The sequence below is a fragment of the Triturus cristatus genome, chromosome 11, assembly GCF_964204655.1.
Source record: "Triturus cristatus chromosome 11, aTriCri1.1, whole genome shotgun sequence".
Classification (NCBI taxonomy): Eukaryota; Metazoa; Chordata; class Amphibia; order Caudata; family Salamandridae; genus Triturus; species Triturus cristatus.
The window spans coordinates 649,266,748-649,294,157 of record NC_140594.1 but is presented as its reverse complement, the minus strand read 5'-3'; the positions used below and the strand labels follow the sequence as shown (position 1 = coordinate 649,294,157).

Below are 27,410 nucleotides of genomic sequence, written 5' to 3'. Positions count from 1 at the left end.
GGTGGCCGAAAAAGCAGTTTTTATACACAGAGGGTGTCCCAAAAAGTGGGAACGGGTATGGGGTAGGTGGAATTCATTTTGAGGTAACATCTGTGCTCCTCCGGCACCAGACTCAGATCCAGACTTGAGCGATTAACCCACCAGGTCCAGTAAGGGGACATAACAATGGCCGGGATCGGCGTTCCAGATGTTTTCTTTTGATACATCACAATATGTAAATTACGACACCTTGAGACACTGCATTACCTGTGTAATTGACCTGCAAAGGATTAATACAGCAAAAGACATTACCCAATGTACCAAGGTATTCTCTTTATGTTGTCATATTAAAGAAAATAAAAATGTTTTTTTTTTAAAAATACTAAAATGCTAAAGATGAAACTAATACTTACATTTATTGTTCAAATTAATCCGTAACAGTGGTGCCTAAAAGCAAATGTGACTTTTACAGTGGGGACATCTGCAGTGTGTTAGAATACCTTCCAATACTTTAACCAACAGGCAACATTCATATATATCTGGATACCAAAGAGTCTAACTACAGAACAAGTACTTGACATTCTCATGAACCTTCCGAAACAACCTTTCTGAATCATCCACATCAATATTACAGGATGCGCTTGAGCCCAATTTGACATTTTCACTGAATGACTATATATGAACGAAGTAGTATCGGCCTCCAATGTTGCTTCTCCTTACCTTCCGTCTTGCCTCCTCCTCTTCATCTACTCTAATGCTTCCAGCATCACTCAGGACAGGGCTGAGGAGTGGAGACAGAGCTGGACCAGCAGGGCTCCCACCTGGCGGCATCAAGCTTGAAGGACTCTTCAAGATTAAGGGGGAAAGAGGAGGATTGTCCACCAAAAGTCCTCCTGTAGAAAGAAGAGAAAGAAATATGTCACTAGGACAGCACTTGTTGAAACAACGATTAAAAGAGCAGGTAGGCCACCTAAATTAAGATATTTGAAAAGGGGTCAATAATTAACCTATTATAAGTTCAAAAGTTTCAATTCTGTCCCTTTACCAACAACTTTTGATTGTAACATTGGAGTCTGACAGGGAGAAACATGTACTTTATGGTAATTTGCTAGTACTAAATGGATAAGGTCGTGGTGATAAGGTGTGTTTAGGAGCCAATGGATCCCCCTTATAGTTTTTAAAGGCAACGAATTATAGGATTCCCCTACTTATGTGCACATTAAACAGAAAACGTCTTGGAGTTTTATCACAGAATGGAAGCAATGTAGACTAGCACAATGATTCTAATAATGCAGTTATGCAAGGGGATGCACCTAGTTCGAGCTTTCCTTTGATATGATGGTATGGGTCATATAGTAAATATTTACGATAACCTGGGGTTTTTAAAAGGAAATTGTGCTCAGCTCTGTTCACCTGTCACTATAACAGCCTACCAGATCTACATGTACTCAAAAGCAATAATTTTAAATGAGGTTGTTAGAGCTAGGATGAGAAGGATTGAGCATGCATGTGACACACGCTGTCGTTGAGGATCCATACGAGGCGAGGAGAGGCCGCCGGAGCATCGGAACCAGAGCACGAGTACCACCAAAACAGTTGCTGCTGCTTTGTGAGAGCGGGTGAGAGTGAGCATGGGGTGTGAGTGGGGTGCTGCGTTGCAGCTCCGCAGTGCCTCTGCGGTTGTGGCTCCTCTGTGAGTTGGAGGGAGCACTGAGAGGGTGGGGGACTACTTCTGCTCTCACTTCCCCGGCCAGCTCCCGCAGCTGCCGGCTTCTTCACAGCTGTTTCCTGCTCTGGTTGCCGGTTGGTTTCATTTTTTGGGGGGCTTTTGTTGGTTCTCCTAGCCACACACCCCTGCTTTGTGCTTTTAAATATGCCTGCAGTGGTGAGGCAGTCAGGCTCGTACGTTGTGGAGGCATGGGGAGGGGCAGGTCACCCTGGCATTTTGAAAAAGACCATAAGGGGGGGGGGAGCCTAGCGCTTGACCAAGATGGCCACGTGAGCTTTGAGCTCCCGAGACCCACGCGCCCTCCGTCGACTATCCTGTCTTCAATCCTGTTTTATATGCACGGCATCTTGCAGATGACTCGTTCTGGAGGCGATTGATGCTGCCCGAGTTCGGATCGCCCACCGGGAACCGGAGTTGTGCACGGCGGAAGATTGAGGCCTATCTCCGAGGGATGCCAGGGGCTGGCGTTGGCAGGATGCCCGACCTCTAATTGAACAACAGCGGCCAGGCGAGGTGTGAACTGTCGGACGGAGGACCTCGTCCTTTCACTTTCACTTTCTCGCTCTTTGTCTGCCTTGGCCCGGGAGTGCTTTCGGCTGCTTTATTATCCTCTGGACGCTCTGCGCCCTACTCTGGCTGGCTATTGCAGATCTGACTTCTCCTGATCCCTCTTACTGAGAGAGGGCCGTCTTTTTGCACCGGCCTGCTTGGTGCCAGACATGTCGGGTAAAGCAGAGGTGGATCGGCTGAAACCCAAGGCTACCAGGCGGGGAGCATATACTCAAGCCAACAATATGGATCGCTATGCCCAGCAGAAGGGGTCGCCTGGTGGATCGAGCCAGTCGCTGGAGGTGCAGAAGACTGCCTCGCCCTCAGCCTCGGAGCTCTCGTTGCAGGATGTTATGGGCGCGCTCGAAGGGATGCAGGCTTCGATTGGGAGACAGTTTGATGCCCTGGCGCACAAAGTGGATACCATCTTGGTGGACGTTAACCTGATCCGCGCGGATTTGGGCAAAACTAATGAACGGGTTAAAGCCCTTGATCTCAAGACCACGGGCCTCGCTGATGATGTCTCGGAACTTCAGACTGAGGTTCGTAAGCTGCGGGCCGAGAGTGATCTCTCCGCCCGTAGGCTCGAGGACTTTGAGAGCCGGGCCAGGCGCAACAACGTGCGCGTTATCGGGGTCCCGGAGTCCTCGGACGAGATTTCTGTAGACCTGCTCGTGGAGGACTTGGTGCTTAACCATCTGAAGCCTAAGGGCCTTGGGAAGTTCTTCGCAGTTGAGCGAGCTCACAGAGTGCCGGGTGGGAGGCCCAAGGTGGGAGCTCCACCGAGACCAATTGTCGCCCGGCTCTTTCACTTCCGAGATCGGGACGCTATCCTGCAAGCATCGCGGGTGACGGGCCCGGTCCCTTTTCAGAACGCGTCGGTGAGTTTCTATCCTGACTTCACCCAACTGGTGCAAAAGCAAAGGCAGAGTTTCCTGGGGGTGAAGAGACGGCTTCGGGAGAGGGACCTGAAGTATGCCATGCTTTTCCCTGCCAGATTACGTGTGGTGTACGAAGACCGAACTTTCTTCTTTGAGTCGCCTGCTATGGCCGGTGAATGGTTGGACGCTTTGCCCCGACGGCGGACTGGTGAGGACGCTGCCGCAGACAGTGACAGTGGCCGGGATGGGCAGGGTTGATGCCTTTGGAGCCGAACTGACTTGATTTGGGTCTAGATAATGACTTGAACTGATTGCAGTAAATACGGAGGGTCGCGGGAGGACGATGGGAGCTCTTTCCTCCCTCAGGGTACATTTTGTAGATTTGGGTTTTGGTAGGGCGACAGGCACACTGCAAGTTGGGGGGCCTTTGTAAGCTGCAGCAGGGGTGCAGGGTGGGGGGGATAGTTGGGATTTTGGGTTTGTTGTTGGGGGGTTTGTTTTTGCAAGGCGTAGTAATCATTGTCAGGATTGTTCCATGGTGGCTCTTCTGGTGTGGGGTGGGCCTCTTTGTGTGTGGGGATGGGGGGTAGGGGTTTAAATGTTCTTAGCTGGAATGTTAATGGTTTGGGGGATTGCATTAAGCGGGGGATAGTCTTGCAGTTTTTGAAACGGTCTTTGCCGGATGTCGCCCTACTGCAGGAGACACACCTTATAGGTAACACTTGCTATGCTCTTAATAGGAAAGGTTACAAATTCATAGCTCACTCGGGATTCTCCTCCGGCTCCAGGGGTGTGGGCATTCTAATTAGAGCTTCACTACCGTTCGAGGTGAACTCCACCATTGTTGATGATAGGGGGAGGTTTGTTGCGGTGGCGGGGAGGTGGGAAGGAAGAACTTTGGTTTTGGTTTCGGTCTATGTCCCTCCTGCCCTGCAGGCCTCCACGTTTACAGATCTGGGTAGGGCCTTGTTGGACCTCCCGGAGGGTATGCTAGTGGTGGGGGGAGAATTCAATGCTGTCTGCTCTGGGCTGCTGGATAGGTACCCGCCCAGGGACACCGGGGGGGCTCAGAAGTGGCTCCCAGACTTTCTAGACACACTCGGCCTGGTAGACTGCTGGAGGCTCCGGCACCCCACACAGAGCCAATACACCTTCCACTCCGGGGCGCATGGTAGCCTCTCTAGGATTGATTACCTGCTCACTCTGGCTGCGCACGCCTCTTTGGTATCTGAGGCCAGGCATATAGCGCGGGGCATATCGGATCATTCGCCAGTGTGGGTCCGGCTGGACGCCGGCCGCGAGGGAGGGGGCAGGACTGCTCCTATTAACCCCTGGTACTTTCGTGACCCCAAGATGCGCAGTGCGCTGTTGAAGACAGTTGATCACTTTTTTAAGGACAACCAGGGGTCCGTTGACTCGGCCGTGTCGTTGTGGGAAGCATTTAAGACAGTGCTGAGAGGAGAGGCCCTCTCCTTGGTAGTGGCAGCCAAGCGGCGGAGAGATGGCGAGGTTATGCAGGTTGAGGAGGAGATCGCGGCTCTGGAGGGGGCCCTGGAGGGGGAGGTTACAGAGGCCTCACTGCATGAACTGAGCTTGAAGCAAGCCGAATATAAGGACCTGGTGACAAATGCCGCCAAGACCCTCAGTAGGGAACAGCAGGGCCGCTTGTATGATGTTGGTGACAAGGCCGGGAAACTCCTAGCTTGGCTGGACAAAAAAGAAGGGGTTAATAGAGTGGTGCCGGAGCTGACGAGAGAGGGGGGAGAGGTGGTTGTTGACCCTGAGGGGATAGTACAGTGTTTTTCGGATTATTTCCGTATGGTTTATGCCTCAGTTTTGGATAGGCCGACCGAGGATTCGCTTGGCCTCCTGCGTGACATCGCTCTGCCCTGCCTTACTGATGTGGATAGAGATGATCTCGATGGTGACATAACGGTCGATGAGGTGGCAGGTGCCATCCGCGCGCTGAACTCGGGCAAGGCCTCAGGCCCTAATGGTTTGCCGATTGACTTGTATAAGCTGTTCCCGGATAGGGTTGCCCCCCACCTGCGCGCCATGTTTGTGGAGGCGCGGGGGGGTGGGTCCCTTCCGTTGGATCAGAGACTGGCGACGATTGTTGTAATACACAAGGAGGGTAAACCCCGAGATAAGTGTGCCTCCTATTGGCCAATATCACTCCTTAATGCTGAGCCGAAAATTCTGGCTAAAATTCTGGCAAGCCGCTTGGTCAGGGTGCTCGGGGAATTGATCCATCCGGATCAATCCGGCTTTATCCCGCACCGTAACACTGCGTTAAACCTTCGGCGTCTCCATGGAGTGATTGCCAGGGCGGGCACGCTCCGAGAACCAGCTATTGTGGCATCGCTCGATGCCACGATGGCTTTTGATACGGTGGAATGGGCATATCTGTGGGTTGTGCTTGCCAAGTTCGGCTTTGGCCCTGGTTTTGTGAGCTGGGTGAGGTTGCTTTATGAGGGCCCTCTTGCGAGTGTTGTGGTAAACGGGCGGGCGTCGACTCCGTTCCAGCTTGGGAGGGGAACTCGGCAGGGGTGCCCCTTGTCGCCTTTGTTGTTCGCCCTTGCCCTCGAGCCACTGGCGGCGTGGATACGCTGGCATCCGGATATACGTGGACTTAGATGGTCGCCCGAGCACGAGGACCGTATATCGCTCTATGCCGATGACATCCTGTTACATCTCGCCTCGCCCAAGAACTCGCTTATAGTGGTTTGTGACGTTCTGACGTCCTTTGGCAGGAACTCGGGACTCGTCATCAATTGGAGTAAATCGTATTTGTATGTTCTGAACGGCGAGGCTCCGCCGGTCCCGCGAACTTGTTCGATCCGGATTGCCCAGCAGGGCTTTGTGTACCTGGGGATTTTTGTCTCCACTGACTCCACTCTGAGGTATGAGAGAAACATGCTCCCCCCACTGGCGCGTTTGCGGCGGGATGTTGCGGGCTGGCGGAAGCTGCCGCTCTCCCTCGTTGGGCGTGCCGCCTTGTTTAAAATGAGGTCTCTCCCCCGGTTCCTTTACGCCTTGCAGAATACCCTTGATTGGGTACCGGCCAGATGCTTCAGGGAGGTTGAAAGCCTCCAACGCTCGTTGTTGTGGGATGGACGGCCGCGCATATCGATTGCAAAATTGACGCTTCCGTGGTACGACGGGGGTATTGCGCTTCCGGACATTCAACGCTATTACTGGGCCACCCAGTTGAGCGCGATTAATCATGGTTTCGATGGTCCGGCTCTAAGCCCCGGCTATGCCATGGACCGATGGTTGCTGCGCGGCGGGAATTACCATAGAGCGTTGTACTCTCGGGCGCTGGACTCGTCCCTCACGGGGCCTACTGGGGTGGCGGTGCGCGTGTGGAGGTTGGCGACTGACTCGCTGGGCTGGAAGGATAGGCTCACCCTAGTTACCCCGTTGTTTGAATCTGAAAATTGGGAAGGCTCTGGCATACGAAGGGTTGGAGATTTGCTGATTAAGGGGAGGGTGAAGTCCTTTGAAGAGCTGCAGCAGGAGTATGAGTTGGGGAAATCCGAGTTTTTCCGCTATGTTCAAGTGCGTCATGCCCTGCGGTCAGTCCTCGTAGACGGTGAGAAGGTGCCCGAGTCCTCTCCATTGGAGGATCGGATCCTCGACGGCCATATGCCGGAGAGTACGATTTCTCTCATATATAAGAAATTGATAAATGTTCGGGCGGATCTGCTGTTGGGGCTGAGGGACCAGTGGACTAGGGACGGACTCGAACTGGATGACGAGGATTGGCAGTCTGCGGTCTCCTCTCCTAAGGAGGTTGCGATCCCATCACGTCTGAGGCTGGTGCAGCTCAAAATACTCCATAGAACCTATGTTACGGGGCCAAGGCTGGTTCATATGGGATTTTCTGAGGAGGGTTTATGCAGGAGGGGCTGCGGTATGGTGGGTACCTTCATGCATATTATTTGGGAATGTGGCGTCATCATGGAATTCTGGAGGAGAGTCCATATGGTGATGGGGGAGGTGACGGGCATTGTTATGCAGCCGGAGGCGCGGTGTTGTCTCCTAAATGTTTGGGGGCCTACCGATCACGATGAGGCACAGACCCTGTGGGTGACTCTGGGTAATATGGTGGCTAAACGAGACATCGCGCGCCTGTGGGGCTCTGCGGATCCCCCCACATTGACTGCGTGGAAAGAAAACATGGACTGGAGTATGCTAAGGGAAAAGACAGTATATTGTGCTAGGGGGCGCCCCCGGAAGTGGCACGCCATTTGGGGGCGGTGGAACCAGTATAGGGGGGGCATATGTCTTGCCCCTGATTTGGATCCCCCTGATGAACAGCTCTCTCCTTAACATTCTTTCCAGCTTTTGTATATGTATCTGATTGTTAGTTGACTTTTTGGGCCTCTGCTTTTCCCCCTTTTTCCTCTTAACACAGTATTGTGACTGTTAGGCGAGGGGGGTCTGCTCTCCCCTGAGGAGCAATCACCAGTGGTATTCAGTGTCCTTCGCCTTGCTGGGGTTTTGTGTGAGTTTGTATTTATTTAAAACAGAACCTTTACTACTTCTCCTTCTCTGCACTGTGGACGTTTCTTTGTGTCTTTGTGCTGCTCTCTCAAAGCTGCCGAACCTCCGGGATGTCGGCTGAATAGCTGTGTCCATGTTTTTGAAGAATAAAGGTTTAAAAAAAAAAAAAAAAAAGAAAAAGACCATAAGGGACCACAAACTGTTGATTTCTACATATTCTGGAGTCTCTGCCAATTGTTTACTCTGGTGGGCTTTGGTGAGCCCTGGCAAACCATGTGTGACTGAACAGTAGAACTGATATCCAGTGTACAGGTTTGAGGATTCAGCTGTACTGCAGGCAAGGTGTAGTGCCTTGTAATCTCGTGTCACTTGTGCTAAGGGGAGCATGAGGAAGAGTTAGTGGCTGTACTCAGCTGCAGCGGAGAGCAAACCCGGCCTCACAATAGCAGCCTAGCTAGGTCTGGGTGCAGGTTGAGGGGTGAGCTCCTACTCTGCCCCTTTCTCCTCCCTTCATTCTGCTTTGAAGGCCTTTTTCTCTCAGATTACCACCCAGGAGCTTGAGATCAAAGTTGTGGGTGGCTGTCTGTTGGTAATTGGTGAAATCATTCATTGTTTCTCAACAGTGCTATGTGATCATTTGGTACGCTCCATCTTTACAAATGGTTTGGCTAAAAATAAAATTAAGAATATTACGCTCTGGTCAACTGATTACTGCAACAAATCAACCCAACAATCTCCTGAAACAAAAAAAGATCTATTTGTCGGAAGAAGTCTCAGTTGTCCTATCTAAAGTCTTATCCTCTCATTTCAAACTTTTCTATGAGTGGGAAAGAGTTGAACCAAATGGAGACAACTACTAACATGGATCAAGCCTTTGATGCGCACATTGATTTTTCATCTTCTCCCTGTGATCCCATATGCCAGGGAGTCCTAGCTGGCCAAAGTCTTCTCTCTTCATCAAAGTTAAGACCATTATGTAGTTCTCTTGGCTTAGAAAAAGCAGGGGGTGGTGCCAGGGAGACTGATCCACAGTTGAGCTCTTAATATGGAAGCAGTGACCCAAAATTGGGCCCTACAGAGTTGGATGTTGCTCCACTGGGTCCTGTACCAAACACTTATATTGCATCGAACTCTGTGAGCAACCCACATTACAATCAGGGGCAGGATCTAAGTCTTACTCAGAAAGATTCTATGAACTCTTACCATAGTTTGGTGGACAATGACATGATCTCTATGGAAAATCTCCCTGAGGCCTCAGTGAGAGGCAGAGAGAGGGGACTTTATTTTGCCAGACATAGGTTTGTTTTACAATAAGAATCGGCTGAGGGGCATGTCTGAAGTCATCGTCTGCTTTATGGGGTGGCAATTCGGGCCAGTCCTCGCAACATTCTCCCAGTCATCCATCTCTGCCTGGTCTGTGAAGTAAACCCTCGCTGAGGGGCTCTTTAGCTTTGTTAAACTCAATGAACTGTGAATCACTCATGTCCTCAAGGGCACAATGGACTGGGTAGCCGTTTAACCTGGAAGGGGAAGGTGCCTCATCCAAAATATTGCTATGTATTGAGAAAGTTGTATCTTATTCTTGCTAGAAAGATCGGTTTCTAATTCTGATCATGTGCTGGATGTGCTGTCTCCAATTCTTTTGGGGGTTCAAAGCCTTACCACTACTGGTTTCTGTCAAATGTCGGTGCAAAAAGGCAAAAGTGTTGACATTGCAGGTTACTCAAATTGATAAAATGCCAACGGTGGGTCTAAAGATTTTGGTATTAAAGTTGGTAAGCCCTGCTGGTCAGGCGATCCTCCTGCACAGATTTTGTTTTGTAAAATCTTAAACAAAGCAGATGGAGGACAAGGCATATTCATTAAAATCTTTATTTCAAAGGTCTAACCCGGATGTAACAGAAGCCCAGTCGACAGATAAACTTTTATCTGTCTTTCAGATTTTTAACAAGGGGTAATTCTTCCTGGTGGGACTCTTTCCACCCAGGTTCGGTCTATTGTTGATCCTCTTAAGTACCCTCCAATGGGGCTCCACAGGGGTGGGACCATTACAGGGATTAGGATAAATTTGCCCAAGGGGAAGAGGAACAAGAAACTTCATATTACGACATAGAAGTAAAGAAAAACTAAGGTTTACAATTATTCCTGTAGGATCTGTATCTCCTGATCCTTCTGCAAATTATGAAATGTTGGACAATGTTCCTTCGTATCCGGGTTTGGTGCCCAGTTGTTTGGAAATTTCTATCCTTCCTACATCATCTAATGTATTGGAGGAGCAAAGTTCCAACATCTCATGACAGAAAAAGGGTCAGTTCCCCATAAGGGGGAAATTACTTATGAGACTAATGATTATAAGGTTGACGTTTGTCAATATGGTGGTTGTGAGAGAGGGCTTGGGAATCATGGTGCCATGGGGGCCGAAGTAGAACATAAGTGGTGGGGTGGAATTCAGAATTGCCATCATAAGTTGACCGCCCTCCCTTCCCGGGAAACCACCTACATGTCACAAACTAAGGCCCGATAGACCCCTTTTTGGGCACAACCTTTTTTTCATCCATCACAGAATCTTCAGTATGGGACCAAGAAAAGCATGATAATCTAAAAGAGGGCCAGAAGGGTCCTGAAATTGGTCCAATTCCAAATATGCTGGACTATGTCATTTTGTTCGATTGTGAATTGGGCCTTTCAATAGGGCACTTCATTGTACACTCATCATTGGAAACTGAGGCCCTAAGACTGGTATCAAGTATTGATATTGATAATGTTTTCAAAATTCCTCAAATTTTTTGCCGAGCTCAAGAGAAACGTTCAGCTCCAAGATTATCATAATGTTGATCTTGGAGAATGCAGATTATTTCCTAAAAAGAGGCATTGATGTTTTTTGTGTAGCGCCTATTGCAGAGTCTAACCGTAACAGTTCAATGTTGAATTTTCAGGGTAAACCACAAGACCCAATACATGGGAGGGGGGGAGGTCTGTTAACCCAAAGGACATCCCTATTTCTGTAGGTCGAGGTACTGGGAGGAGAGTTATAAATGTTGCAGAAGCTGAGAAAGTGAGTGCTTGGGACCCTGAGCAGGGAGATGAGCTAACTAATAGGAGTTGGTAAGCAGGCACACTGAATGGGACTAGCCACATCACAACGCATCCGATGTTGCGTAGGTAACTCCTGGGGCAAACTAGTATCCTGCAATATGGCGGGTCTAGGTCAATCTAATTTGAAACTGAATTTTGTAACGCACCTACAAACCTTAGCCTTTGTTTAAAGCTGGCCATGTTCAATGATAGTGGAGGGTTGTCATCTTTTTTGCTTGTAAATTTGTTTATCCGCCCTGGTAAGCCTCAGGATAATTTAGTTAACTCTGTGTTTTCATTCGTTCATAACATCAGTCTATTGAAAGAATGTCCTTTGGTTATAATTGTAGGGGACTTTAATGCTGAAGTATCCCTGATGCAGTTTTACCAGAAAAAGTTAGATCAGATAGGCAGAGCTTAGGTTTCCTGAAAAGTTTGGGACTGTATGAATTAGTTCTTTGAATGGCAGTTTCCTTGAAGACTCTCCTGCTTCCTATGTTTTTTCTCTCCTCCTGGTCAATCCCTAATTGACTATATGGTAGTGTCCCACCAAATGTTCAGTGCCTGCTTGCAGTTGGATATATTGGGGACTGATTTAAGTGATGATAGCATTCTTTCTGTGTCCGTTGACCTAAAGTATGAGGCTATTGATTCTTGGAATCCCAAGAAGGATAATGTTGTTTATAACAAATCAAACAGGTGCACTTTTTGCACATGTAATAATTTAAGGGCTTTGGACCATTATCTTAAAATATCAAGCTTGGGCCACCTGATCTGTCATTACATGATCCCATCTCCTAGTATGAAAGGCAGTTGGTGCCGAAACAACAGCTGTGTCCCCTCCTGCCCACGATCCACCAAAGGACCCTTCACCTGCCGGGACTACCACTTCTCCTGCAACACAACCTACAAAAGAGCCTGCACCACTCCTGCCCACCAGACCAAGAATACTCTGCAAGAGCTCCTTGCATCCTGCTCAATGCCCGCTCACTCTGCAAACACGCCACAAATATCTAGGACACCATCACTACCCTCTCTACAGATGCTGCTTCCATCACCCACAAGTGGCTTAACCCTTCTTCGAACCCTGATATCACCACCAACAATCCCGAAGGCTACAAGGTGATACACCGAGATCGCATCAACAAACAAGGCAGAGGCATTGCCATCATCATCAAGGAAAACATTAGATGCACCATCACCAACGAGTACCCCATGCCTCTTATGCAACACGTCAACTTCCTACTTCATGATGCGAAGACCATAGCAATCGACTCTCACCATCTACATCGATGACCCAAACAACACCAACTCCATCGCTCACCTGGAGAATCTGGACAACATCGGACTCACCCAACTGGTCACCGAACCCACGCACAAAGCCAAACACTCAACCCCAAATTTCACCTCTAGCAACAGAATCAAATTCAGCCATACCACAGATCTCACCAGGACTGATTACACCATCGTACTCTTCATCATTACTGACGGTCAGCACAACATCACCAGACGTGAGATCTCCTCCAACCCCAGCTAGAGCACGGTCGAAACTCAGTGGTCACAAGCCCTCACCACCTCACAAACTGAGGCCTCAACAGACCTTGACCAGGCCTTCCGGAACTTTGCCGACAGGATCGCCAATAGAGTTGCCCACAGAAAACCTACAAAATCTAAAAAGACCTCCAAATATGCCGACTGGTACACCCCAGAACTCAGGACCACCAAGCACAACTGTACAAGACACAATGGCACGCAACCAAGAACCCCGCAGACAGAGCGGCTCACAAAACAGCCCTCAGAAACTATCACTGGCACATTAAGGAAGTCAAGTAAGCAACCATCACCACCCACACCGACTCCGCAGTCAACCACATAAAGGAATTCTTCAGAATAGTCAAATAATTCTCCAACCTGACAGGCATAGAGATCATCAACCCCTCCCAAGAACTCTGACACCCTATCTGACTTTTTGCTCAGCAAGATTACCAACATCTACAACAATTTCAACCTCCAATCCGCCACCTTCTACACCAACGACCTCAAGCAACCAGCGAACGTCAGCCAAACCATTCTGTCCCCACTCACTGCCCTGACCACCTCAGTCATCATGTCCTCCATCCCCTCCGGGACACCCACCGACCTCTGCCCCCACCACCTCTACAACCACACAATGAACCCAATCAGCACGCAACTCACCAGCATCCTCAACACCTCCATTTCCATAGCAACCATCCTGGACAGATGGAAACATGCAGACCTCTCCTAAAGAAAGCATCCACCAACTCCAGCGATCTCAAAAATTATCGTCCGATCTCCCTGCACCCCTACCCGGCCTTGAGTACTTGAGAAAGCCATCAACCAGCAGCTCATCGAATTCCTGGAACAAAGCCACCTACTGTACGCCTAACAATCAGGATTCCGTGCCAACCACAGCACTGAGACACAATTGACTGCCGCCACAGATGACATCAGGACACTCTCCGACCACGGATAAACTGTGGCCCTGATCTTCCACGACCCCCTGCGGCTTTCAACACAGTCTCCCACAACACCCTCATCAACAGACTCGACAACATAGGCATACAGCAAGATTCCCTCAAGTGGATTCTCTCCTTCCTTACAGGACGTACACAGAGCTTCTGACTGCCTCCCTTCAGCTAAACACCCAAAGACATCATATGCGGCGTACCACAAGGATCAACCCTCAGTCTAACCCTGTTCATAATCTACGCGCTCTGCCTCGCAGATGTCGTCAGATCTCAAAGACTCAAAATAATCTCCTATGCGGACGACCCAACTGATCCGCTCGCTCACTGAAGACCCCGCCAATGCCAAAACCAACTTCTGCAGCGCCATGACCAACGTAGCCAAATGGTTGAGAGACAACTGCCTCCAACTCAACTTAAACAAAACTGAAGAACTTATCTTTGAGAAGAACACCTCCACATAGGACCACAGCTGGTGACCTGCAGGACTCGGCCCTACCATGCATGCAACCTTGCCATCATCCTTGACAGCCAACTGACCATGAAATGACAAGTCAATGCAGTTGCCTCCTCCTGCTTCCACATACTTTGCATGCTCCGCAGAATTTTCAGATGGATCCCAACAAACACCAGAAAGACTGTCACCCAGGCCCTCATCTCCACCCACCTCGACTACAGCAAAGCCCTCTATGCCAGCATTTCCACCCAGCTCCTAATAAGACTCCAGATCATACAGAATGGTGCAGCCAGAGTCATCCTGGACCTCCCCAAATGAACCCACATTGCCCCCCACCAGACAGACCGCCATTAGCTCCCCATCCAGAAGAGATGCCAGTTCAAGATCCTCACACATGCCTTCAAAGCCCTCCATGACCTACCTACATCAACCATCGCCTGAACTTCCACCAACCAGCTAGCCACCTGCACTCCTTTTCACCTCACACACACTCCCCATATTCGTTGTAGCGGCAACGGTGGCTGCTCCTTCTCCTAAATTGCTGCAAGACCTGGACCGACCTTCCCCTCCAGCTCTGTACAGCCTACTTGCCGGCAAACTTCAGAAAGAGACTCAAGCCCTGGCTCTTCGACTGAGACACAGTGCCCAGATACCCCTAGGAGTGACAGTACTGAGCTTTACAAATGCAGTTTGATTGATTGACCTCCTTCTGTGTTTCGTGAGTAAAGATAGAGGTAAAAGTTCTACATCACCCTTTAAGACTTAATGGGCTGCAAAAAAAAAGGTAAATCAGGAAATAAACTCCCTCATTAGGAAGCAATTTAATTTCTTTACAATCTCAAGACAGGGGGAGATCAATTGCCTTAAGTGTAAGAGAACAAGACTGAAGGTGGCAGAACACAGATAGGAGGAGGATAGGAAGTGGATTGATTTGAGAGAAGCCACCACCTTCAATAAACAACGTAAAATTTGGGCTCTAATAGCACAATACTTAGACTTTAGAGTCACAGCCCAAGCAATCCCGATATCGGACGATATGTGGACCCTGTATATTCCTCAATTATATGCGTGTACTTCAAGTAGTAGGGTTTTGCCTGTTTTAAGAGCGGACATAGATTCCATGGCATTGTATGGTCTGCCTTCTGGTAAGGAGATTGAGGAATTTATTAAAGGTGAAAGAGCTTCGGGTGCCATGGGCTCTGTTGAATTCCTGGTAGCACTAATTAAACAGAAGGCTTCTTTTTAGGATTTTTTTAATGTTCATTGTTTCAGTATTGCTGTCTGATGATATCCCATTCTCCTGGAAGGGAAGTATTAGTATTCCCCTATATAAAAAAGGACCAAAGACATGCCCCACTAGCTATAGACAAATTGCAGTTCTGGATGAGAAAGGCAAATAGCTTGCCAAAAGCATTTCCCTTCATCTCCAAGAATGGGCATTTGGAAATAACCTCATACCCATAGAGCAGGCAGGTTTTCGTAAGAATTGTGGTACCCTTGATAATATTAAGGCCCAATAAACTCTTATAGAAAAGTACCCTCCGTCCATCGGCATGCCCATGTATTCCGCTTTTATTGATTTCTCCATATTGTTCGACAGGGTTGACCTGGGGATTCTGTGAAGAAAATTGTCAGCGTTGGGAATTCCTGCTCACCTTCTGATGCTAATAATTGCCCTTCACTCCTCCACCTGGATTCAGGTTTTTATGGGAGGGAACCAATGCCTGTTGTGAAGAGTAGTGCAGCAGAATGGCATAAAGAAAGGGTGCCTGCTGGTGCCACTTATCTTTTTGCTTTATACTCATGATTTGCCTAGCAGAGTTGGTCTGGTAAAAGGGGATCCTTGGTCTAATGAATGTCGGTTGTCTTCTTTAAGCTGATGATGTTATTTTATTGGACCTAACTCCAGTAGCTAAGTTGGAAATAGTCCTCCCTCCAAATCTGAAGGTACGAAGTTATGGAATTTGACGAAGGGCTTGTCTGTAGATCTCAGCACTCTAGTCGGATGATAGTAACTGATTCTATTTTGTAGGTAACTTGGAGCCTTACAGTTCAAGGTTTTATAGGTAAGACAGCACATCTTAAAGGGGAGTCTTTTCCTTATAGGTAACCAGGGTAGACAGTGACCTATTGGGGTAGAGGGAGAGCCAGACGGAAGATTACACACCAGTCTGGCTGCAGTATTCTGCACCACCTGCAATTACTTTAGTAAAGTCTCATTTGCACCGGCAAGTAAAGCATTTCCATAGCCGAGTGTGGAGCGTATTGCACTATACTTGTTAATCATTCGGATTCGCTTTCTTGATGGACATGTATATGTCGTTTTGTAACCTAATATTGAATAGATGAAACCGTACATTTCACTACTGTATCATATATATATTTTTATGAATGTGCCCTTTTTCTGAATTTTTTATTATGTTGTAATGATGATCATTTTAAGGATATATTTCTGTATTCTTTAGGTTGATCTCAGTTGAGTTCCTAAACATAAATAATAAATAATTGAAATGATTGAGGTGAGGCACTGATTTCATTGGTCCGAATATTCCCTTCAAACCAATATCTTTATGCTAACTGTATTTCATTTAATCTTTATTTCTTCCTTAAATCTTTTAATTTCAAGCAAAATATTCTCAAGGGATTTCACTCCCACTAAAATTTATTAAGATTAAACTATTGGCTGGGGTAAATAAAATGTGTGTTTTTTTACTTTTATTAGGATTGCATTATAAGGTCATAAAAGCTATATCATTTACCATATCATATTTCCAATGATCAGGTTTTCAATTCAGTACACATTCTATATTACTTTATCAAATTCTTAAATGTCAATCATATACTTTTAAAAGTGGCATACCAAGTTTACATGCATAACAATTTCCTTAATACATATATTTAATTTGCCTTCAGAAGCATCCAAGCCGTAGTCAGCAGAGACTAGCGACCCATTTACTTTCTTATTTTCAAGTAAAAACACAGAAATCTAGTAAATGGCAGATCATTAACATCATCGACTCCTTTGAATTTTCCAGCCCAGCTGGTTGTTTCAAAGAATTATGCGAGCTTCATAACTGATTATGTTCTCTGGTTGATGAACGCGTAGAAAGCGTCTCTATTAGAATCGGAGCACAGGGCGATCCCAATTACTTTTAAAAATACTTACATTGGTCAATAAATGGCATCATGGTGCATATGCCATCATTTCACAATAACCACCCTTTCCCAGAAGAGATTAATCAGTTAACCTTAAGTTAAGTAAAATATTTATATGTGAAACATCTCCATTATAAACCTGCCCCTTAAAACATTTTGTGGTTTAGTCCGCCACCAAAACTAGTGGGGGACAGGGAGGAAAATGTAGTACCATATTAAATACTAATGAAAATACCCAGGCCACAAAGAGATTCAGCAACATATGATGCGGGAAAGATCAACACATATTAACCAGCTTTCTGATATACTCTTGTCATCTTCTTGCACTTGCTTCCTGACACGGTCTAAGAAATCGCGCACAGACTGCAGACTACTGAACACATGTAGTTTTTCGATAAGACCCACCCTCAGGTTTGCAGTCACCAAAGAGTTCTAACAAGCCACAGTTTTCACAACTCATTTTGAAATGGAATGAGCAAACACATTTTGATTTTACTAAAATTAAATACATATAATATACCTACGGATAGGAGCTTTCAGTCAGCTCTATTCATCTAGCGATATGTGAGCGGGTCATTCACATTTTTGTTCAGCCCTCCCCAGCATACAGCATGGGGCACAGGGACAGCCCACTTCAACCACTGGCTTGCCTTTATGCGAGTGACCGCATTCTGCTTGTACACAATGTGCACTTACACAGACAAATTAGCCCTTCTCTACAGTAGTACAAAAACAACTCACTAACATTGTCAAAGCCAAAACACAGCAACCAAAAGAGACCTATTGGCTTTGCCACTGCTTGTTCTCCTTGCAGCTCACTTCTCCTTTCTTATTCCATAGGCCTGAGGTCAGAGAACACATATATTGAACTCTCAATGAATTGCAAAACTTTCTTCTTCAAGTGTGCCTGGCATGAGAGACTTCCATTGCATAGGGACCCCTCGCTCAACAAGCAAAGGTAAAGCTCCTGTGCCCTTGTGTCCCCACTCCACCCGTGCGCAGATGAAAAACTCAATGAATGGTCAGTAGTACTGGACCCACCAGCCAGTATTCTGGACTGCAAAAACTGGCTCATCCATAAGTGATTCTGGAATCAGCATAACACCCAGAATCCTCCATTTTGTTACATGGCTGCATTATCGATCAGCTTGATCTCGGGAATCACACAAGTTTTACATTTCGCAAGTTGTGGCAAATCATACCCAGGTTTAAACTAGGGGTGGGCAGAATTTGCGAAATTCACTTTTGCAAACTATCGCAAAAATGTTAAAAATCTCCGTAAACACGCCGAAATATCGCGAAGACGAGGAAGTTTTTTTCCCGCCCGTTCGCAGTATTTTCTGCGTGATCGCGGCTCGTCAACTTACTTGTTGGATAGGACGTGTTCGGGGTCTCTTGCTCCTTTTCACGTTCTATATCACGTGCCCGTGTCCTCGCGCTCTCGCTCGCAGTGGAGAATGACGTGTTCGAGATCTCAATCATCTCATACTGTCGCGGTGCATGATCGCGAGAAGAAAGACGTGATCGCACGACGAATGACGTTAATGTGGGCGCGAACTTTCGCGAGACAGCGCAAATGGCTACCAACAATCCAACATCTCGTGTAGAACGCGACCGGATCGGGAAAACTTGTCGGCGAACGTGGGGATTCAGGTAAGGCGATCGCGCGCACACGAAAATGTCTTTTTTTACAGCGCGAGCAAGCAAAAAAAATTCCGGTAAGATGCGGATTGCAGAAATTTTGACATTTTCGCGCTCTCCACGGAACGCGAAAATGTCAAATTATCGCAATTTTCGCGAGCGGAACGGAATTTTCGCCCAGGCCTAGTTTAAACATTCAATGCTTTAATTTAGAAACCTTTCACTTCAGACCTCCTGAGTTATTGCCTTGACCCGCCATAACGTTGAGCTCCCCAAGTTACCTTCTATGATGAGTGCTTGCTCTCAATGGAGTGTATTGTTGCTTTCAGGTCTTCAAGCATTTCAAACAACGAAGATTAACCTTGTAAGAGAGTGGGTAATCAGCAGTCTGTAGCATCCACCATGTCATCCTGACGAGGGGGGGGGGGAGGGCTGATGTGGCGGGATAAAGAAGCTCTTTTATCCACAATCCCTTTTTTTCTCTTTTAGGCGTAGACCCTCAGGCTATTCTGCTAAGCTGCAGAACCATGTTGTGAGATAGACTGGAGAAAGAAAATATGCCTTGTGGTTTGTGCGATGGTGAGGATATGGAGCCCAAGACACATTACCTGTGCCCCAAAAGTCGTCGTCCTTAGATTTGCACATTCTGATGCCTCCTCACTGCTCCTTGCACCTGACCCAGCCTCAGTGCAGGAGCTGCGATGGCGCTCCTTTGAGAGGTCTCAGTCCAAGGGTCTGGCAGGCAGTATCATGTGAAGGAATGAGACTTTCAGACCCTCTGCAAATGAACCAAGAATGCCAAGTGTCCTTCAGGAACCCTGACCAGCCATCCTAGGGTGCTGGATACACAAAGAGAGCTAGATAGATCTGCAAACTGATGGGTGGCAATTTTATTGTATTCTGCCATTGTTCCTGCTGTCCTAAAGAATGTTGTCTAGAGGACACAAAAGGCAATATTAAATACAAGCCTGGCTCTTACAACTATGGCTGGTTCAGTGTGGACTGCAGTGAAGCAAAACCACACATAGGAAATTCCAGACAGCTACTTAGAACAGGCAAAATTCAGTTTGCATTTCTCCATGCTTAAAGATACAAAATGTTTGTACGATGTGGATTAGGAGTATACGAAGCTTATACAACCAACTGTTGTGACGCGATGCTGGTCACAATACCTAATAAAAAAAAAGACTCATAACCTTTTTGGTAGTTAATGTCTAACGGATCATCACATTGAGTGTAGTAAGTATTGAAGAAATATGTGAAAAATCTAGTGCATGTATATAAGTAGACTAAACAACAACCAACCACGAGATATAAGGGGACAGCAAATAAGCAGAATTTATCACCCCACAAACCGTGAGTGTAATTATAACAAGAAGTTTGGCCCAGCTTCATTATCAACTTTTTAATTGTTTGATTCCCCCCACAGATGTTTCGCAAAATGTATATCGGGCGAGCTAATAAAGTGGAATAACAAAAATGAGCTCCTGTCAGTCACAAAGACCAGTTGTAGGGCAGGTCATCCCCCCTTGGTCCAGTGTGTTATATAGAAATCCATGGGACAATGCCTCCAAGTCTGCATCTGACCACGCAAACATATCCATTGATGGTATAAGCGCTAGTCGTGCAGGATTAATGATAAGCGGTTGCACACAGTATTGCAAACTCAGTTGAACAAGTCGTGCCAGATTGCAGATATTCTGGATGGCTCACATTCAAGAAGAGTTGTGCAAAGATTGGTCTTGCCCAGGTCAGAATGCGGGTTTGGGTTTTACTGAGTTTATGCCTGGTGGACCAGACCATTATTGACCATTCCTTGCATGCTTCCCTTCAAAAGTAGGAGCGCCTTTGTCTGATCTTGGATCATGCCGATAATACTGCCCATTGCAACTGCAGACACACTGCTCTGCAAAAACTCATTACCTGGCTTTGAAAACGTGTACAGAACAAGGAGACAGCAATTATCTTTATTGGTGACGTACATTGCTGCCACTATTGATGGTGTGTTACTCATGCTGAGAACCCTATTAGGGGTAAGGAACAAACCTTACGGATTCATAGTGTTTGAGGGAAATTTTTCAAGACACGTTTTAGGGCTCTAAATACTTAGCGATCTATGCCACGACAGACCGGAAACTATTCCACGACCAAAACTTGGGGGGAGACAGTGGCTGAATTCAAAAGGGATGTAGGACCCTCCTGTTACCTTCCCATATCGTTGAGGGGGCGAGTGGGACTTTACAAAATGATATATATCTCCAAGTGTCTGTGTTCTACAGAACTGACCTTTTTAGGTACCAGAACACAGAACACATGTTTGTGGAAGAGGAAGTCTGTCTGTTACTGTTGGGGGGCGGGGGGTGGAGGCACTGAAGATTGCAATTTCCATACTGACTTGAAAACCATATCATGGGGCATAGCTCTCCCAGACATTCACCTATACTACTTAGCGACACAACTGTTAATAGTTAATGACTGGACATTCGCTGTAAAGCACGAACCATCCCGGTTGGCCGACAGGCGGGTCATGGATCCTTGGGGATATCTACAATATCTTTATGATACCAAAGAACATAAACTAATACAGCACACCCTTGGTCTGTGTGAATAGGTCCTACACAAATAACAGTATTGAGGACCGGTATTGATCAAAATTCAATAAGACAATCCCACAAATCCTGGAGTCATATATGGCAGGCCAATATCAAACAAGACATGATGAACAGTCCAGGAGGCTTCAGTAGAAAACGTTCTTTTTATTGATTTTCAGACCAACATGTCTTTCGTCTGTACTAGTCAGTACTCAGACTTTCTCAAGGCTATCAGATGATTCTATAAGATCCAGAATCAAATCAGAAGTAAGGGAGGGTTGACAAGCACTAAATACGAAATCCACACAACGTAATGGACTGAAGTCAGGGCAGTCACCACTAGTAGAGCACTGTGGTGAGCTAAAAGTGTACCCCAATATTGAAGAACAAATGAAGGCTCACGTCACACGTTCTTCATTGTGGTCTAAGGATCTTTCCAACGTCACTTCACACCTATGCACCCGGCTTCCCTGGTGTAGGTATCCTGGTTCCTGGGGTATCCACGGGTGGGATGACTCTCTAACCTTCCATCTTCCACAGAGTTTCTTCGGGGTCCACTGGGAAGGGTTCTGCTTTAAAATTGCAACAGTAACTTACCTACTGACTAATACTGAGCATGCGGTCGTGTTTCCATTCTGCACACTACCTCCATGGTGTTCCTAGATACTCACCTTGGGTGGTTCCTTGGGTCCCCAGTTCTTCTACGTCTTCTGGGTCCATTCTCGACTTAAGTAATGGTTCACATTTCACTATTTTAGTATATGGTTTGGTCTCCCCCTGGTGACCACTGTGTATTCTATGCTCTTTACTAATTCTATTAAAGTATTGTGTGTATTGTGTTGTATCCCCGGGTAGGAGATAATTCATTGTGTTAGTGAGTGTTAATAATAAATATCTATTTTTATAACTATACTGTGTGGTTCTTTTTCACCTAACCTATACCATAAGATTAATTACTGGTAAAATAAGCTGATTTACACTCCTTCTGGACTAAGCCCGAAGGCTGCTCTCCACAGCTACCACTAAGGTTGTCTAAACCACTAAAATCACCATAAGGGTTGTCTTGATTAGTGCAAGGTGCTACACTTACATAAATGAGCACCATATACTAAGCCAGCCTCTCACAAGCCATGTGTTGGATAGGCACTTGTGCATATAGAATACGGCCTTGCATTGAATGCGATGTTTGATTGGCAGCCAGTGCAAAGTATGTAGCATACTGGCTGAGGAGGTAAATGTGGGTGGAAGGAGAAGGAGGCGTGCAGCCGCATTTTGTAATGTCTGGAGCCGTTTGAGCAGAGTTTTTGCAGCACCCAGGTACAGAACAATACCATAGTTCAGTCTGGGACTGAGAGGCAAACCAGATTTTTCCTCAGCCATTTATTGATGCTGAAAGAGGCAGCAACTACCCAATTGAACGGATGGCTCATAGAGAGCTCGTCATCAAGCAAAACCCCTCAGATTTTTTACCACATGTACTAGGGAGGGGGGGGGGGGGGTAGACGGTTATGAATCCACCGCACTATCTTTGTCCAATACGATGGTCGACATGTTTCAGCCCTTTTTTGATGCCCCTAAAGGGTCATAGGGCTTTCTTCAGGACCTAAAAACTAGTAAGCAAATTGAATGTTTGTGCAATTCTGAGTGATTTAATTCGTAGTACATTCTGAAGTCCCAAGTCGGGCTTCAACGGGACGGCTGGCAACTTAGTACCTGCTCGTATACAAGTTGTACGACTTGTGCTGGCGCTGCTTTCAGGGTCCCATTGAACCCCCGACTTGGGACTTCAGAAGGTACTACCGACCCGAATTAAATCACTCAGAATTGGGCAAACATCCAATTCGCTTACTAGTTTTTAGGTCCTGAAGAAAGCCCTATGACCCTTTAGGGGCACCAAAAAGGGCTGAAACATGTCGACCATCGTATTGGACAAAGATAGTGCGGTTGATTCATAATCAATCCGTCGCTGCACACATCACTTTTTTATATAGTCTTCCCATATACCAAACGGAATAAAAATGTTATTTGCAGGTAGTATGAGGATCACTTTTTAAACCACACCTCACCCTGAGCACCTATCACTTGCCATCAATTTCTGATCACTAGTGTAAAAACCAGTGGTTCCCTCCAGGTGGAGGAGGCATACAGAAAGAGACCCGATGATGATGCTGTCACGTATTTAACAAAGGCGGAGAATCAAGATAAACCGCCACATGACATGCCTACGTGAATGAGGGTTTTTAAGTACTCCTACGAGTACTGACGGATAGAACGCATTGGACCCTGGTTGCAGGTACAAGTGATCCATTCTTTTTGATTTTGACTGCATGGCGCTGTATACAGCACTTTCGCTGCATTTCAATTTTCTTAGCCAGTGCCAATTTTCTAACCTAGTCCAACCCGCCCAGCAGCTAGAATTGCGTGGAGTGGTCCCCTTACAACTCTGGGCCCTGATACCACTGTACCTTCTGTACTACTAATGGCTATGCCCGTTTTCTCTCAAAGCCTCTGCCGCAATGGTAGAAGGGTGAGACTCTCTCTCTTTTGCCCCCTCCCTCCCTCCCTCCATGAGTCTCCGCATTTTAAAAGATTAGCTGGCTCTGTGGAAAGGATTGATGAGTGAGTATAAATGCCTTGCCTTTCCCTCCCTCTCAGAAATACTGACCAGCCTCGCCCTCGATAGTGTATGAGTGAGTATAAATGCCTTGCCTTTCCCTCCCTCTCTGAAATACTGACCAGCCTCGCCCTCAATGGTGTATTGCGTGTCAGGGGAGCTAGTAACTTAAGCGCTTGGGTGTCCCCCCGGTGGACTACATGGGTCTAGACCCAGCACTGCCGGGCCCGTGGTTGTTCGGTTACTGTTCATTTAAGACCGGTTGGCGTGGCACTGCCTGTCCACGTGAAAGTGTCACGGCTGCCGCGTGAGCCAATGGTTCTGTAACAGTACCTACCTTTTCTCCTCTTAACTGCTCCCATGATAAGTTCTCTAAGACAGTGAAGCCTGTTGTGAAATTTATAGTCAATATAATTATCTTTAGATTTAACAAGCATTTGCAATCCAATAGGTCTCGCAAGTACACGATTTTGAGCTATTGCCATTGTAAATAGCAATGCCTTTTATTTATGTTTTGGTTTTTAAAAACACATAAAAAGCACTGTCATTTACAATACCAATATACCTTATACTATTCTCCACACTTTCCTACATTCAAAACAACACTAAACTCATTCACACTTCATTCCTTCTCCCTATTTAATACCCGGGCACCTTTCTTCTGCCACATAGCATTCTAATCCTCACTATACTTCATTAACCCTCATGCTATTCTTCTGATAATTCTCCTTCCCAAATCTTGAGCACTGCTCCTTTCTTACTAAACTATGCTTTAAACTACTACACAGCTAACAAATACAATTCTAAAAACATAAAATCAGAACATATCACAAACATACACTGATTAATACAAAGATATAAAACAATACCATTAGCAAAGCAAATTGCTTTAACTTGAACAAAGGCGAGACCTATTGCATTTCCAATGCTGGTTTGGTTTACAGTTAAATTGAAAAAAGATATTCTGCACCTGCATATGGACAGCGGACAACATAGTAATGCAGTTCTCGGTGATCATTTATTTTGTTTATTAGAAGAATTAAATTATTTGGAGGCTCTTATTTATCACCCATATGCTTTTAATGTTCTAACAAGTGGCCAGGAAAGCTCTGCGACAGGAAAGTGGTGATCAGAATTTCCTTAAATCAAGTAATGCTCGTTCCTTTGGAGACGATGTACCAAGGCATTGTCAATATGCTAAATCCGTATTCACAATTTTACACTTTTGCTGGCGGTCTTGGGAATGGATTTGAATTGTTTGCAAATGTTTGCAATGGGTTACTCATGCACTGAACAGTAAATGCATTCAGTGTATCTTCCAAACGTGGGAGAAAATAAAAATAAAGAAATATGCTGAAATTGCAAACATTGGGGTAAATTGCAATTTGTATAGTTACTAGAAATAAACAACTTGAGAGTCAGTTAGTTATATCCATTTTCTTTCAAATCATAAAAGCACATAGAAAAAAACATCATGCGATGTAAAAATCGGTATCCCAAATCTGCCAGCATTCAATACAATGAATATATAATGTCCATCAATTGTTCTTTTTGCATTTGTCACCCCGAGTGGGGCAGGTATGCTCAGACGTGAGTCCCGTGCTCTCCATGCCACTGGAGTCAAGCTATCCTGGCTGATGAGGGCTGAAAGCCTGAAACCGGTCCTAGGATGCTTGTTTCCAGTCCAGGGAGGACCTGGCCTGGCAGTTCGGGATGGACTGTTGCCATTGGGCGCAGGGTCAAGACTGATTTGCATATGGCTGGGTTCAAACTGGAATGGCATGGTGAGCAAAAAAACGATGGATTTAAGACAGATCTCTGTACTGGGGTGAATGTATGACATTGTTCTGCATTCTGTCCATCAATTGTTCTTTTTGCATTTGTCACCCCGAGTGGGACGGGTATGCTCAGACGCGAGTCCCGTGCTCTCCATGCCACTGGAGTCAAGCTATCCTGGCTGATGAGGGCTGAAAGCCCGAAACCGGTCCTAGGATGCTTGTTTCCAGTCCAGGGAGGACCTGGCCTGGCAGTTTGGGCTGGACTGTTCCCATTGGGTGCAGGGTCAAGACTGATTTGCATATGGCTGGGTTCAAACTGGAATGGCATGGTGAGCAAAAAAACAATGGATTTAGGTCCAGATCTCTGTACGGAGGTGAATGTATGACATTGTTCTGCATTCTGTCCATCAATTGTTCTTTTTACATAAAATCCACCTAAAGATAAAAACGCACGGAATAAAAATAGCTCATCTCATCAATTAAAAGAACAACTTTTCCATTAAAGCCAGCTCTCTCTAATTAATTTACAGTGGCCATTAAAAAACAGTGATAAAAAACTGGCTAAATATTAACAAATAGCGGGTGTTTTTAACATCTGGAGAAAGTTAAAAGCTAGCCACACAAATCCTGATTCAACAGAAGAGGCTGAACAAAATTGTGGTGCAGTAATTAAATCTAGGACATATAACCTTATGGATTGTATCCGGAAGGGACACTTGATTGCAAGAGCAAGGAGGGAGATCGAGAGTGTACACCAAGCCCATCTAGGTAACAAGAGCTGATAAATCTAGTTATACCTGAAGTACGTCAGGAGCCTCCTATGATATGAAGACGTTCCCCACAGTAGATAGGGTTCAATACCCTGCACAGTCTTGATCATAATTAATTGTCGGAAGGAAAGCTTATGAAGGGTTAAGGCTTCCTGTTCTGGAGCCACGCTTTCAAAAAAGCCTGTTTTACCCAGGGAATGTCCCTCTTGGCTATTCCTTTAGGATTGGAAAACAGCTCAGATCGCCCCAAGGCTTAAAAGCAAGCTTGATATAGGCTAACCAATAAATACTCATCGCACCTTCCTAGGCCATACAATCGTGTATTATGAGCCTATTAAGCGAGAGATTTTCTTTCAACCAGACAAATAGCCAGAAGATCAGGGGGCGAAGGGCAATCCAGTCTGTTATGTAACCAATGCCTACTTGCTCATGCAACATTTCTGAGGGCATGCTTGCAGGAACTTTGAGGAGGCCCCTAAGGAAACAGTTTTCGACCACCAGTAGCTGGGGACACGATACATAACCCCAAATCTCACAGCCATACCTGGCCAGTGACACACATTTGGCCTTGTAGACCTCTAACATCGCCTCTACATTAATTTGGCCCAAGCGTCGAGCTAAAAGGGCAACCATTGGCAGTGGCCGATTTAGGTTTCAGCCAATCTTTCTTCATAAGTGGTTGTGAAGAAAACCTGGAGTCTAAAAGAATCTCCAGTAGGAAAGGTGCTCTACCCTAGAGATGGAATGACCATTTGTCACAAAGCTTTTTGACCTGGTATTCCTAGGTCCCACCACCATCACATGGGATTTGAGATGGTTTGTGGAAAGGTTCAGTCCTTCCATATACCCTACATACAGCTTTTATCAGTCGTTGCAGCCCGTTGGCAGTCCTAGACATGAGGATAGCATTGTCTGCATATAAAAGAACTGGCAAATGAGTGGCACCTACTAATGAGACGTCTAGATCTTCTTCCAACAAGGCTGCCTCCAAACCATAAATATACAGAGTTAAGAGAAAGGGGGCCAAAGTACACCCCCTGACCCACCCCTCTCTTCAATTCCAGGGGCAGAGTGCACTCCCCCTCTGATCCAAATCTAACCGTGGCGGAAAGGCCCTCATGGAGGGCTTGTAGGAAATAATGCACAGCCGTCTCGACCCTCATGGACCCAAGTACAGCCCACAACTTAGCTATGT

General features: G+C 46.3%; 1 protein-coding gene across 4 annotated transcripts in view; it reads right to left on the bottom strand.

The window, feature by feature from the left end:
• FARP2 (FERM, ARH/RhoGEF and pleckstrin domain protein 2) overlaps positions 1 to 27,410 on the bottom strand; it is a 1,344,877-nt gene that overhangs the window by 469,436 nt on the left and 848,031 nt on the right. For all 4 annotated transcript variants that reach the window (XR_014970597.1, XM_085634160.1, XM_085634162.1 and 1 more), the window contains exon 14: positions 700 to 872. Coding sequence is in view for 3 of the 4 variants with exons in the window: in XM_085634160.1 (XP_085490286.1) it covers positions 700 to 872 (173 nt within the window). In the remaining variant the exon portion in view is untranslated. The remainder of the gene's footprint in view (positions 1 to 699; positions 873 to 27,410) is intronic.